Genomic DNA, 16,109 nt, shown 5'->3' on the forward strand with positions numbered 1-16,109 from the left:
CAGTTGCTGACTCACTTAAAGGTGTAACACGTCTTCACTGTCATGTTACAGTTTCAAAATATTGTGCTCCGGTTACTGGCAATTGTAAAAATAACCCTTCTTCCCTCCCCTTGTTTAACTTTAAGAATTCCATGAAACCATCAGTTATAATAATTCATCCAGATACACGTAGCCACACCAGAGTCAATTTTCACAGAAACAACCTCCCAGTAAGTCTTTGGACTGTGCAGTAGTATACAGTACAATATACATTTTAAAGTTTTAAATTTAAAGTTAAATAGTTGGCTGATTATTGGCTGCTGAAATTTGAATTAAGACAAAATATAGATTTTCTCAATTCAGATGTAAACCTGAAAGAGGCACATCACGTTCACAACAAGCTATAATAGTGAACCGCCTGGGTGCAACATGCTGCATTATAGTCCATGAGCGTTCCATTGCCCATTACTACTATAAGAACAATACAAGTTTTTTTTTAAAAATGAATGTCAAAATGTTTCTAAAACATCCACTTGTGATATTTTAGCATCTTAGCTACACGATTCGATATTAATATTACTATCAAGTGGTATTAAATCAGTACAACTTTTTTTTACAATAACAGCAAGTGGTGTTCTTCCTATGTATTCTTAGAAAAGGATAAAACATTATAAGTTTTTATGAAGTACAGTATATAAACTTTATAATGTTAGAACAAGCACGTTAAAACCATAACCCACTGTAAGTCACCAAGTTAAAGTCTTTGATGCATAAAAAATTTATGAAGAAGGTGGAATACTGTTGTGTACCACTACCATCTACTGTGTGTACATTGGGTTATGTATTACGTTATACTACTGTTTTTATTTTCAGCTATCAAAATTTACGTTTAGATTTTCTGTATGTGGATGTAAACCTGAAAGAGGCACATCAAGTTCACAAGCTACAGTGTAATAATAAACTCTTTTTCATATATCCAACTGAGCAATCTTGCTTTTATAAAATTTTATTTAGTTTAATGTTCAACATGCTGTAATAAACAGTTTAAAATTAATAAAAGTCTAAACAGTATACAACTTAAATTCTATAATTGGAGAAAGATTTTCCCTCAGTATCGACCTGGATTCGAAACCTTGCGTTTTCTGGCAACAGCCCAAATTCTCCACACACCACATTAAGCTTTCACTGCTCCACCTGGTGGTTTTACAGTATAGTGCAGCCCTCTGTAGAGTATTTCTAAAAAGCTGCAGTTTCCCGCATCCCCTGAACTGCAAACGTCTTCGCATTCTGAATGGCTGGATCTGTATATAGAGACAGGCATATCTCTGTGCAGTATTTTAAAGGAAATAAACCCTAAATTTTAAGGATTTAAAGTTTTATAATTGAAATGATGTTTTCTACATGTTTTACTGTGTGATGCAGATTTTGGACTTACTCTTAGTTAATTTAAAGTTGGTTTATCTTTTGTATACCTTATTTTTCAGAAGTAGCCGCAAATAGTATGCTTTCAGTTGCAATCACATTTTTTTAAAAAAAATACTGTCCTTTGTTTACGTAACTCAGTGCAAAACTATAGCTCGGTACTGAACTGTACTTAGGCACTTGTCTGTAGTTCAAATGTTACTCAATTTCACACCCCTCTATGCACAGGTAGGCATTTTAAAATTTAACCATTAAAAAAGAACTTTAGACATCTAAAAAGTTTGCTCAGTCGAGTGAAAACAGATCTTTTGCGTTGGATTCAGAGTTCCCTTCTTTTTGTTTTACTTTAATCACTTTTTGTGATTTCTAGTTTCGATAGCATTTCTGGTAACTCTAAACTGCACAGTCTACTATTGTTCCCTTCAATATAATTTTATGTTATTTTGTTCCATTTTGATATGTAATAGGTTTCTGTATTTTAGCTCCATTTATTTCCTCTTGCAGCTACATGCTATGCTTTAATATGTTTTTTTGGTTTATAGGAGATGAGAACCCCAGAGAAAGCAGCCCCTTCATTAACAATGACACTGACAAAGGAAATCTGTACGAGGGAAAGAACATGGCTCTGTTTGAGGTACAGTATGTTTAAAGGTTTTTAATGCTTTAAAGGATGAATAGGAAGTTACTTAGCAAGAATAATAACTTTCTGAGAGCTAAATGGAATTATTGAGATATATTTACAGCACTACTAGCTTGATGCCCTGTGACATCTGACACAGCAAGGCTCTCCAGTAGCAAACTTCTAATGCTTCTAATGAAGATACTGATCTTGAGAACACAGAAAACAAGAATTATGTACGACAGGAGTTCCTGTGGTCAGTCTGGTTAATTTGGTTGGTTTTAGTTGAATCACCTGAGGAGCACTTGATTGAGTACAAAGATGCAATACAGATGCAGCCATTCAAAATGCGCGGGCGATACCGCATTATTTTCCGGTACGCTGTACGCAGTCTACCGCAAGCTACCGGTAAATACCGCGAGTTACCGGTAAATACCGCTAGCAAAATAATAGTATCCGGAATTTCCGCAAGGTGGAGCTAATAAAGCTCAACCTCTCATGTTTGAGCTGTAGCCATCAAAGTCTTTAACGAAGATATTAATAATAGTATTAATAATAAATGACCTTGGACAAGCTGTAAACTCAAAGTATTGCCCTGGTCCACATTCTTTTTTTCATTGACCGTCTTTGTAAAAGTAACGCCACAGCATTTCGCAATCACGCATTTTTTTCCAATCATGCAAAGTACAGTGATTCACCATGCCTTTCACATGCTCATAAAAGAGATTGATTTAGGGACATAAACATATTACCGTATGCAAACTGTACTGTATACAGTATGTATATGTATATTTAATGTCTTAACTGTGCCCGTTTAAGTATTGAATATTCATATCTAATTTTACCACTGAAGGGAAATCTTAGTAGCTGAGCATAAAAACAATAGGAGCATACTGCAACGCGTGTGAAGGCCATAAACGATATTAATTTTGGAACATAAACATACAGTATATGGCTGGTCTCGGTACTTTAAAGAAAACATACACGAAACATGGTTTCATTATGACCAGAATCTTGAGATATTTTTAACTTGATTTACAGTATTTGAGAGGTATGTCTTAACACCGATACTACAGTGCTTAAGTACTACTCACGTATATGTTTCTAGGTTTATATTATGCATTTCATACGGTCAAATTACTTTTGAGCAACTAATAAGAAGCGCGAAACGGTATGCGTTTTACTTTCGTTTCGTGCTGGGACCCGTGGATTGATTAGAGATATCAAGTACATACAAGTCATTTTTTAAATGTTGTAGTTCGTCTTGAAAAAATGTTACGAGTACATCATCTATCAACAATTACACAGGTTCTGTTTCCATATTGCAGATTTTGGTTACGTAATATTATTTTCTAGATTTCACGTTGTGAATATATGATTTGGGCAAACAGAGCCGCAAAGAAGTACATTATGGGTTGTTGTTTTTTTTTGCAGTTTTATCTAGAACAAGCGATGCTTAAACCTTTGTCTGATTCTTGTGAAACTATCCACACGACAGTTACAGTACCTAGGAGTTGACTTCAGTGATGTCACTGATGGGATGTTTCTAAAAATCCATCCTCTGTAAAACGTCTTCTCTAGTTGTCCTGCATATGTATTCGCTAATGAAGCTGTGTGTTCTGAGCCTGGATCTCTACATTTCTGTATGAACCACCTTAGAGGGCTAAAGACAGCTTGTGTTTAAATTGAGTGTAAGGCAATTTATGCTTCTAAAGTCATGGTCAGCATTTTTGTACTGTGCTGTAAACTTGTTCTGTGCCTAGTCACATTATTTTATAGCGTTTTCATAGCGTTATCAAATCTGGTGGCGCTGTGTTAGTTTCCTGACTCCCATGTCACATGGTCTGTGATTGTAACCTGTAATACCGGTTTAATTCGTCACAGCCAGCACTCCGGTTGTAAAGTAGAAGCAGGCGAGATTTCCAGCGAAAAACACCTCCCCCTTCTTCAGGTGTGAGGGTCTTCTGCTCAGAATGAAACGCTAAAATGTAATGTAGGCTCTGAATGGGTTCTGACTTGCTTTAACAAAATATGTTTACAAATCCTTTCACCTGGCATTTTCGTAGTTAGAAATTATGGAACGCTCTGTTAAAAGCAAGGGAGTTTTTATGTCCGTTGCAGTTCTTTTGCAACATGAATATAATTATATCGTTATTAATTTCTTGAGATACGCGATTCCATATTATATTCCCTTTTAATCAAATTCTAAAAGTATGCTTGTTGACTCCGGTATCGCGTTAGTTAAAGACTTCGATGCTTAAAATGTTTAGGAGAAATGGAATACTGGTGTGTATGTTTTCTTTAAAGTACCGAGACCAGCCATATACTGTATGTTTAAGTTCCAAAATTAATATCGTTTATGGACTTCACACGCGTTGCAGTATGCTCCTATTCTTTTTATGCTCAGGCACTAAGTAAAAGGAGATGCTTCATATTGCTTGACTAATTTTAAAAACTAAGTTAGAAATGCAGACGCTCCCTCGGTGCGCTGCTCTGGTGCGCCGGCTCTTACACAGTGCCTGTCTGCCGTAAGCGTTACAATATACATACCCAACACTGCTTGTACCCATCTGTCATGCAAATAAAACACCTTGAATTGAATTGAATTGAGGGGAGAGGGGGGAATACTAAAGGCAATACTGGCTCAATACCCTCGATGGGCTTTGACGTGCTAATGCGTTGGTTTAACAGTCCGGGTGTGGCAGGCTTCCAATGTCAACTCGACTCGATTGGAAGACAATGAACGTATTTTGTGATATTTAGAAATATAAATTTGTTTGGTGCGAGTGAGGTTTTATTTAATCTCTGACCAAGGGAAACGTTTCATTTTTTCAAAGAAATGTTTGTTAAAAAATAAAGTCATAGTTCTATGGGATTCAATCACAGACCATGTGACAAGGGAGTCAGGAAACTACTCTAACACACAGCGCCACCGGATTTAATAACGCAATAAAAACGCTATAAAATAATGTGACTAGGCACAGAAAAAGTTTACAGCACAGTACAATAATAAATGCTGACCATGACTTTAGAAGCATAAATTACCTTACACTCAATTTAAACACAAGCTGTCTTTCTGTATGAACCTCTAAGCTGGTTCATACAGAAAATGTAGAAATGCATTAGCCTGATTATGATTAAAAAACACATAATTAAACACGCGTTTGCGATTTAAATCAGAACACGATTTAAATCAATATAAATGTTTATATTGTAACGCATACTGTCCAGCCTCCATTTCTCTATAAAAATTTACTCTGTTGCACACACACACACAATAGAAGGAGGAACCGCTGTCAGAAGGGAAGATATGTTCAAAATATCGCAAATATCGTTCATGTTGCGATATTTTGAAATATAAAAGTCAATTTATTGTCCATAATATCGCTATTCTATTTTTTCGAAGAAATGTTTGTTAAAAGAAAAGTCCGGCACCAGCTGGATTCGATCACACAACCTCCCAGTTGCTAGTCACGCACCTAGACCAGTCGGCTAGAAGACAGCTCGCATGAACAGGCAGGCGAAAAAGCCCTACACAGCCCTGTCGCAGCACACGAATACCGTTATTAAATTCTTTAGATACGCGATTCCATATTATATTCCCTTTTAATCAAATTCTAAAAGTATGCTTGTTGACTCCGGTATCATGTTAGTTAAAGACTTCAAAGCTTAAAATGTTTAGGGAGAAATGGAATACTGGTGTGTATTTTTTTCTTTAAAGTACCAAGACCAGCTACAGTATATACTGTATGTTTATGTTCCAAAATTAATATCGTTTATGGCCTTCACACGCGTTACAGTATGCTCCTATTCTTTTTATGCTCAGCTACTAAGATTTCCCTTCAGTGGTAAAATTCAATATCTACAACGGGCACAGCAAAGACGTTTTTACTGTAAGTCTTTCTACGACAGACCAACGGACCACGAGTGCCCCTGTCGGTCAACCAATCACGTACTGCGGTGCCACGCGTCATCTTGCGTCATACTGAGCGACGTCACCTGCGGTACGTGTCTGTGACGCGCACTTTGAATGGCTGCATCTGTAGAGTCTGCTAAATTCAGCTATTTCTCCCATACTATTAAAAACAACCATAACAACCCTAGACACCTGTTCACCAAGATCAAAAGACTGCTAAAGCCAAACTGTCCCATCAAATTACATGCCTTATCCTAACTTTGTAACACATTCTTAGAGTTTTTTAGCTCCAGGATGGAGGACATCCAGTATCACATTCTCTCCACAATGCATGTTACCACCACCTCCTTGCATGCCTAGTTTTACTGGTGCCCTTCTCTGTAGCGGCTCTCATATCTCTGACACTGACACTGCATGCCTCAGTCAATTGGTATCTTGTATGAAATCCACAACATGTCTGTTAGATCACATTCCTACTGCTTTATTTCAGTCCTGTTTCTCTACTCCCTGACCTGTTGTCCTCAACATAATAACTGAGTCCTTGAACTTTGGTATGTTACCAACAGCCTTTATAAAACATCTTCAGTTATATTCAGTTAAAAACAAATAGCTCTGGACAACCTAAATGGTTTTCTCCATTTGTCTAACCCAGAGGTTCCCAATCTATTACAGCTCGCGGCCCACACGACCAACCATAAAAACAACACCGGTTATCAGAGAAAATACGTACACACTGTACAAGCTAGAAACATGGCTTTAAAAAGACTTTTTATTGATTACAGAAGGAGTCCTTTCATCACGTCACAAAAAAAAAATTATTACAATAAAAATAAGAAAAATATTATAAAAACTAAAGCACCAGTACGGCTCTTCCTTTATTATGATATCTCACGTACTTAACGTTAGCTTTGTCAAAAACAAAACTGATCAGGCAGAATCAAAACGAACTGAAAATTTTTACAGAAGTTCAGGGTAGCCATCTATGCAAATCAACTTATGAAGATGTTGAGAAACAAAAATATGCACAATAACTAACAGAACAATTGATTTAAAAAAGTAGATGTTAACTCCCCATCCGTTACATTATATTTAACACGTAGGTTTTCCAATGGACGCATGAACACACACCCAATAGCCTGCAGCTAGCCTGGCAGTAAACACGCACACCTTCTTTCTGGGTCACTTAGTGAGAGGGCTGGTGCTGTTTGACAGATAACAAATGCTGGATGTCGGGCTGCAGAGACATATTTTGTTTGGCTTTAAAGCCTCGTTTGATAACACTTCGGAACACACAACACACAGCGGCAGCGACTAGTTTTCAGTGCCCACGCACATAAAGCCCAGAGCCAGGTAGTCACTGCTATATTTTCTCTTTTTTAGTTTGGATTCGGGGTAAGACACTGAAGCTGTTTCTTTGCTTGTCACAGATTTTATTTAAACAATTTTTTATGCATCAGTTGAAGCCTTCTGAAGTCTCTAAAAAAACATAAAAATGTAACATGGTTGTAAATGTAACCTATGACTATGACTAAAGTGCCAAAGAGGAATGGCTTAAAATACAGAGCCAAAAAAGTTTGGTGCATTTTCACTCTGAACATTTGCCCACCAACTAACACGCAGACACAAACTGAATAACACACCTACGGCATATACAATTTTATCTTGCCTCGTGAAACCAAAAATCCAGACATATCAACAAAATCCAGACATTTCAACATATTTACTAAAATTATCCATCTCAGCCTACTTCTTGTTTCTTCCTTTTCTCTCTTTCCTCTTGTGCTCTTAATGTGATCTTATATTGTCTGTTTCTGTCCCGCTCCTTGCCAATCGTTAATCCACAATTTACCTAGGTATACTAAGGTAAACTTTACAACTGTTTCTGTTCAATTGTACCAAACCTCAGCTTTGAACATCCTCCCTGCTTTGAAGTTAGAAGTGTTTATTCTTCCAAGTTTTATGAACTTTATCTAAAATCTAAGAGACACTTCTGTAGTGGTAATGCATATAAATAAGTCAGAATTAAGTGTTGCTGTGCTTTCCTAAATGAGGTCCTATCTGCTATTCATGCAGTTCTGATTTAAGGTGTTTTCTCTCAGATAAGGAGCAGCTCCCAAATGTGGATGCGCCCAGCCATGCTTAACTATCATGATCAATGGCCATTCCTGGCGCCTATCTGTCTGTGAGATTCTTGAGAACATCTGGATTGCGGTCCTAGATGTCAGAGGTCATTGTTACTCATCTCCCACCTTGACCAACCAATCAGGAACCTGCAGGGTGTGGTAACCCCATGTGGGTCTGAAATGCCCGCTATACTTTCGACCAATCATCACTTGTCTTGGTTCTGCTTTAAAAGACACTGAACTGCTCAGAAACTTTGCTTCTCTGGCCATTTACACACCCTCAGAGACAATCACATGACAGCCAGTGTTGTCTGTATAGGGACTGGAACCTTGTTTCAGCAAAGTGTCGGCCCGGGGAATGCCCATTTGTAAATTACTAGCCAACGCCAATGTGGACGCTTCACTTGATCACCGGAGTATACGTTTCAACTCTTGTCGATGACCTGAATAAGTTTTTATTCAGCAGCAGAGCTACACCAGAAGCAAACCAAGTTTCTTCACCCTAAAGAGTGACTCCATCTGTGCATAGAGACTTTCTACTAGTCAGCCGGACTACTAGTAGATCTGTGAGAGAGACACTGTCGGGCACGTCGCCACAGCAGAAATCTCTCCTCTTAATTCGTCCAACTCCGAACTGCACCCCGTCTGGTTGGCCGGGTGCCTGAGGATACCAGGATGATGCCTATTGAACGCCGCGACGATTGATCTTATCTTATCATTTTATTGGACGCAGCCGCAAGCTGGTCTTTGGTGTCCGTGCTGGGAAATACGAATCCATATCTGGATAAGTAAACCCAATGTTCTACATTGCATCTCGAGAATTCAGTTGTTACCTTAACTTAAGTTTGATATCAGTTCTTCTGAGAAATGTATTTACTTTTGAGTAGCTAATGTAGACTGATTAATGATAGTATAGCCAAAAAGTATACTGAAGCATTTTCTTTGTTTGTATCTCTTTGTGTTTTGCATCTCTTCGTGATTATATACCTTGCACTTTGATAACCCTCACAGTAAGATCTGTCATCTGTATCCAGGCAGACAGTTATATGTTTTATATGAACAATTTATGTATTAATAAATGTATCTCGTGTATTGAATCCGTGTGTGTTCGTCGCTGATCGATTGATTTTCTAATAGCCATAACGAATCACCTTGTGATTACTGCTACAATTAATCAATTGTCCCAGTATATTCACAAAACCCCTACACTTCTCAGTTACCTCACCTCAGTCAGAGCTGTAATTATATATAATGTATATTCCAACTACCAGTGTGGATCACTTTGCATTTTAGTATCATCAGCAAATCTGCCTAGTTAAAGGTTATGCCCTTTAAGTTAACATGCTGTCTTATGTTTAACTAGTTCTTAAATCATCTACATACATTGGGAATAACTTGAGAATCAGGCCTTTATGAGGGACCTTATCACACAGTTTCTTGAAATGTCAATTTTGATGAAAACTGCAGTATGAAGAAAGGAATTTGCAGCTTATTACAGTAGAGAATCAGGTTTCACAAGGTTTTAGATTAAGAAAAATGAAAACTCTTATAGGTTGGTGGTTGTTTTATTCAAGCACACAAAACCTAAGTGTTGATTTTCTTTCTGTCAACAGGAAGAAATGGACAGTAATCCCATGGTGTCATCACTGCTTAATAAACTGGCCAATTACACCAACCTGACCCAAGGTGTCATTGAACATGAAGAGGCTGAAAATGAAGATGGAGTGAAGAAAAAAGCGGTGAAAGTAAGTAGGCTATATATATATAAAAGATATATACAATGATATATGAAAAGAGTTTATTATTGCACCGTGGCTTGGTGTGACCCCGGGGTGCTTCTTTTAGGTTTATTTCCACATTTAGATTATTTATATTTTGCCTTAATTTACTCATTGCTGAAATTTGCATTTTGATCATAAAAATGTTTCATACATATTGTAGTGTAGTAGTTTTAAAACCGCACAGTATCACACTGTATACACAGTATATTTATATGGTATACGATCACACTACAGTTAATTGACCTGTGTATGCTACTGTTTCTGTATACTGTATCTGTGGGTATGACTTGTGTTACAATATGTTTAATTTATTGTTACCCCAAAAACCACATCATACAACACACGTGTATAATAATTGCAATATTAGACGATAAACAGTAGAACCATAATTTAAGAACCACCATTGTATTAACAGTTACAACAAATACAAATAACACAAATCCAAAACCTTTAAAAAAAGAAGCTACAGATCAAGCCATTCAAAATGTGCAGAGAATGCAGTCGCAGTGCACATTCCACAAGGAACTGCAAGGTACCGCAAGGTACCGCAAAGTACCGCATGTTTTTTTTTAAATAGGGTGAATACTTCATAAAACCGCCAGGTTGAGCTAGGAAAGCTTAACGTCTCATGTGCAGCATCTGGGCTCTTGCCAGAAAACGCTTGGTTTCGAATCCCTGTCAATGCTAAGGGACAATCTTTTGCCAATAACATAATTTAAGTTGTATACTTTTTAGATTTTAAATAATTTTAAACTGTGTATTAGAGCATGTTAAACATTAAACTGATTAAAAAGGTATATTTTATGAAAGCAAGATTGGTCAGTTGGACAAAAGTACACAAGCTTCCAACTTCTTCATACTGTAAATATTTTAATTATGCATACATATTTTATACATCAAAGTCTTGGTTCCTTACAGTGGTTTGTGGTTTTAACGTGCTTGTTCTAACATTATAAAGCTTATATACTGTACTTGATAAGTTATAACGTTTTCTAACAATAGGTACTGTAGTAAGAACACCACTTGCTGTTGTTGTAAAAATATAAAAGTTGTACTGATTTAATATCACTTGATAGTAATATTAATATGGAGTGGTGTAACTAAAATGCTAAAATATCACAAGTGGATATTTTGGAAACATTTTTTAAAAAAAAACTTTTATTGTTCTTATAGTAGTAATGGGCATCCAGGCGGTTCAGAGCCCAATCAGAGAATTACTTTCAGTTTGTTTCTTACATAGCCAAATATATAAAAATAGTCCACTATTATAGCTTGTTGTTGGCTTGTGTGTATTATAGCTTGTGTGTATCTGGATGAGTGTGTGATGGTTCCGTGACTAAAGATTTCTTCACGGAATTCTTTAAGCTAAAGAAGGGAAGAGGGTTATATTTACTGTACACATTACACATTACTTTTACAATTGCCAGTAACCGGAGAACAGCTTGTTTAAACCGTACCATGACAGTGAAGATGTGTTACACCTTTAAGTAAGCCAGTGGCTGTTGTTTACTATGTTGTGACAATGTTGTGTGGCTCTGCGGAAATTATTCTATAAACTGAAGAGTTATAGAGGAGACACGTGTATCGCCTCTTCTCATGTTTGTAAAACTGTTCCAATTTAATTGCCATATGTAATTTATTATTAATAACATTGTAACAAATTCAGATTATTGGGCTTGTGCCATCACTGCTCCTGCCCCAGTTCATCCTTCACCACATGGGCTCAAATCCGAGTCTCCAACATCGCTCAACAGGGATATTGCCGGCTGAGCTAAAAAAGACCTTCTTCAGCCCGGGCGGCCAACATCACTGTTATGCGTAGGGGAGTAGACTGCAGTATTGTCACCGCGCTGCAACCGGTTTGTACAATCTGTATGTTGGCCATTCGTTACAATATTAATAATGACCATGGACAAGCTCTAGACTGAAGAGAGAAGACACGTTGAGTCTTGTCTTTTCAGCTTGGAACTTAACCTTTAGTATATAAAGCTTATACACGGTATAAAGTTATAACGTTTTATTCTTTTCTAAGAATACGTCGTAAGAACACCACTTGCTGTTATTGTAAAAAAATAAGGTGTACTGATTTAATACCACTTGACGGTAATATTAATATGGAATTGTGTAACTCAACAGCTAAAATATCAAAAGTGGACTATAAGTGTCCTTGGTATTGGACAATGCTGTAATGTAGTGCGCTGCACCCAGGCATTTCAAAGCCCAATTTAAGAATTATTTTCGGTTTGTTTCTTACATAGCCTAATATATAAAAATTGTTCACTATTATAGCTTATTGTGAACACGATGTATCTCTTTTAGGTTTACACCCGAATTGGGAAAAATCTATATTTTTTCTTAATCCGAATTTCAGCAGCCAGTAATCAGCCAACAATTTAACTTTAAATTAAAACTTTAAATCATGTAACACCTTTAACTGAGCCAGTAACTCTGTTGTTTACTAATATTTTAGACCAAAGTGCTCTGAAGATCACTGAGATCCTGATTTTACTTTGTATTTCCCTTATTTAGCTGAAGCAGAAAAAGAAATTTAATGGAGGGTGCTCTGTTTTATTAACAGACACTCCGACTCAAACCTGTGTCGTACAGTGATATAGACGTGGGTAATATCATCCCCATTAAACAATGTGCTTATCGTGCAAATCCTCCTTAACTAGAAACATTGTAGAAGGTGATAAACTGTACATTATTTACTGGAGCACACTTGAGTTCAAAGAAGGAAGTCTGTGAAGCCCCCCTGTTTATTAGTAATGAACATTGATGAGACATTGCTGATCTGTACAGATTACAGAAAAGTGAACACTGAAACAAACATCGTATGTACTGTTTGACCATAGTCAAGGACCGATGCCCTGTTCCCTTTTATAAGTTACTCCCTGGAAATTAGACACAAGAAGAGTATTATTAGACAATGTTCTGTGGCTCTGGGGGAATTTTTCTGTAAACTGGAGAGTTGTAGAGGAGATACGTTGTGTATCACCTTTTTAAACTTGTAAGAACAAGTTAATGTGATACGGAAGATATTATTAATAACCTTTTAAAACGGAAGCTGTTAACTTTACTTCACTCCTGCATGTCAAGATCACGGTGCGCCCCACAGCTCTTTTTTTGGATTACTCTAGGAATGAGTCCATGAGGCATACCAGCCAAGGTTTCAAAATGAAAAAAAAAAATTTGGATGAGAACGTCATGATTGCTATGCAATGAAGTGAAACGTGACAATTTGTTACAATTATGATCAGGAGAAAAAAAGTTATAGTTAACTATAGTTACAGCATGGTACAAGTGGGAAGCTGATTTTTTTCAACATTTTTTAAAGAAAATCAAAAATAAGAAACAATGGCATGTTCCTGCCTAACTTAGACATTGCATGTCTTTAAAAGCTTAAACTTTAAACAGTAGAACCTCAATTATATTTCCAGTTCCAACTGATACAAATCTTAACACAAATCCAAAATATTTTAAAACAGAAACTTTTAAAACAGAAGCTGTTTTTTTTGTTAAAGGAAAGCTCATGCCCTGAGCAGGATTTGAACCCCTGCAAGTCACGCGCCTGCATGTCAGGGTCACAGTGTGCCCAGCAGCTCTTTTGTTTGGATTACACTATGAATCCCTGAGGCGTGCCATCCAAGGTTTTGACATTTTAAAAAATCAAACCTTTGTTTGGATGAGATAAACGGGTACAGTATCTTTTGAGAAGTCGTGTACTGATTGCAAAGTAGCTGTTTTTGACAAACTTTAAAGAGCTCATTTTGCTTGAAGACTTTAAAATCTGTCTGCCTGACTGTATTGAAGTTTATTTCATTGAACTGTTCGGAGAAATCCGATCTAAATTTAAGGTCTGCTTCTTTCACGGTTTTGTTATGCAAATTGTTTTTGCACTTGTGATTATTATTATATTATTTTTTTATAAAACCACTAACATCGGTGCTGCTGCTGTTCTTCATAGCCTCTCAGTAATTTAAAACGCGCTGAACTCTGCCACACGCACCCCTTTGAATTTTTAACACCTTTATCACCTTTGTCTATGGGGTCCCCAGTACACCGCTATGAGAACGTGAATGTTTTCCATCCCCATCCCCCAAGAAAAACTGTCTATTCTACATAACAAACACAGTGGGGTGTAACACTCCTAGCCTTTGTGACAAATAAGATGTATGAAGGTTGTGAAAACAGTGACAAATCACCTCAAACAAAATAAACTTTAAAAATACAAGAACTTATTAGTTGTTATTAATCAATCATTTAACTTTGAACATGTTGTGATATTTTGAAATACCAAAAAATTAAATATAGTGTCCATAATATTTACTATTTCTGTTTTTTTGTTTAAGGAAAACTCATGCCCTGAGCAGGATTCTAACCCTTGCTTCTAGCATGCGAGTCACATACCAAAGCCATTATGCCAACGTGCCGTTCAGCATCTTAAGGTCTAGCTGAAAAGGGCAGGCAAAATGTTTCCAAGTAATCACGAGTGAATGAATCAAATTGATGCAGATGTTTACAAAGAAAGTCGACTATGGTAATACTTTGAGCTATATAAATATATTTAGATCCTTAAATAAATATCGGAATTAAATTCTTTAGATAGGCATTTCCACATTATATTCCCTATTAAGAGGATTATAAAAAATACACGTTTTTTACTGCGATAATGAGCGCAAGTATTCACAGAAAATGTTATAATAATAATAAACTTTATTTTATATAGCGCCTTTAAAGGTGGCTTCTCAAAGCGCTTTACAGGATGACAACAACAATAAATAAAAAGAATACACAAGATAAAACACAATTACAATATACAGAGGAGACATGGATGGTGGTACTAAGAAAAGCAGAGGGGTGAAGAATGGAACCAGTTAAGTAAAGGCTTTTCTGAAGAAGAGGGTTTTGAGTCTGGATTTGAAGGAGTTTAGAGAAGGTGACTCTCTGATATCCTTGGGGAGAGAGTTCCAGAGCTTGGGGGCATAACAGGAGAAGGCCCTGTCCCCCATACAATGTAGACGGGCTTGGGGGACAGTAAGGAGAGGAGAATTAGAAGAGCGAAGGTTGCGAGGTGGGGAGTAGGGCGATAATAGTTCAGACAGGTACTGAGGTGCCAAGCCATGCAGAGCCTTATAGGTGAGCATAAGGATTTTAAAGTCTACACGGAATTTGACCGGAAGCCAGTGCGAGGACTCCAGGATAGGAGTAATGTGAACACTTGCACTAGACCTGGTCAGGTGCTAAAGAGTCTCCATTATCCCCAGGGGACGAAAAGGTGAGAAGACGTTTTAATGTACAGCATTGTATTGTGTCGTATTATGCTATTTATTGTTGATTAACACAAACCCTTGTTTAATTAAATACTTTTATTGATTCACAATCCGACAATGTAAGATGGAACAAAAGCATTTGTAAAATCATATTCCTGAATGTCCACCACTGTGCTCAACAATGTTCGGAAGAACACGAAAAGCCTGTTAATAAAATTATTGCAACTTCGTTCTATCAGCTCCTTGTCCCAGAACCTTTTACAGTAATTGCTCTGAAGAGTGCTTGGTTTTGCCATCTTCTGAATATAGTCTTTGAGTGAATGCCATCTCTTTTGGATTTAAATCAGTGGATTCAGCTGGAGTTTTATTCCTTCATTCGTTATTATTCCTTCATTTTATTATTCTTTGACAAATAAGAAGTGGTCCTACACCCTGCAGATATGGAACTTAACTGGCTGCTTGGGCTTTGGCTTATTTATATATCTGCCCTTTTTATTAAATGACATGGTTAGAAACTGTTCCAAAGCCACTGCTTTTTTATCAGTGAAAAGTACATTGTGAAATGCCTCTTCATGTTTAATCCATTGAAATGCTTGCTGGAGCCCTTCTTCTTTTTTACCGTTATCATCTCCATCCAAGAGTTCTGCGCATTCTTCTTATCGATGTCGGACTCGGGTTTACACCAAGGTCAGCCCACAGCCGTCTTAGAACATGAGCCGCTGATATCTCATTATTCTCCTCCATCACTTTGTCAACGGCTTGCACAACAGGACTTGAAAAAAGAGTTTAACAGTTAATTTGTTATAAAAATAATTTGTGTTGTTGTGTTCTCATGTAATAAACTATTTTCAAAAGTTATTTACTTTTGCACTTTCCTTGGTTTGATTCTCTTTGCTTTTAATTCTCTTTATAATGCCGTCTCACGGTGCTTTTGGAAACAAAGATGTCCATGGAAGCCAAATACTGTACAATGGCTGAACGCAAACAACCCTGACT

At 37.0% G+C, this 16,109-nt stretch overlaps 1 protein-coding gene across 4 annotated transcripts in view; it reads left to right on the forward strand.

The window, feature by feature from the left end:
* Window positions 1-16,109, forward strand: part of slc12a7b (solute carrier family 12 member 7b) — a 168,319-nt gene that overhangs the window by 64,016 nt on the left and 88,194 nt on the right. For all 4 annotated transcript variants that reach the window (XM_088919322.1, XM_088919324.1, XM_088919326.1 and 1 more), the window contains exons 2-3: window positions 1,944-2,035; window positions 9,673-9,804. In XM_088919322.1, coding sequence (XP_088775448.1) covers window positions 1,944-2,035; window positions 9,673-9,804 — 224 coding nt within the window. The remainder of the gene's footprint in view (window positions 1-1,943; window positions 2,036-9,672; window positions 9,805-16,109) is intronic.

This window comes from Atractosteus spatula, chromosome 6 (genome assembly GCF_055471065.1).
Source record: "Atractosteus spatula isolate fAtrSpa1 chromosome 6, fAtrSpa1.hap1, whole genome shotgun sequence".
Classification (NCBI taxonomy): Eukaryota; Metazoa; Chordata; class Actinopteri; order Semionotiformes; family Lepisosteidae; genus Atractosteus; species Atractosteus spatula.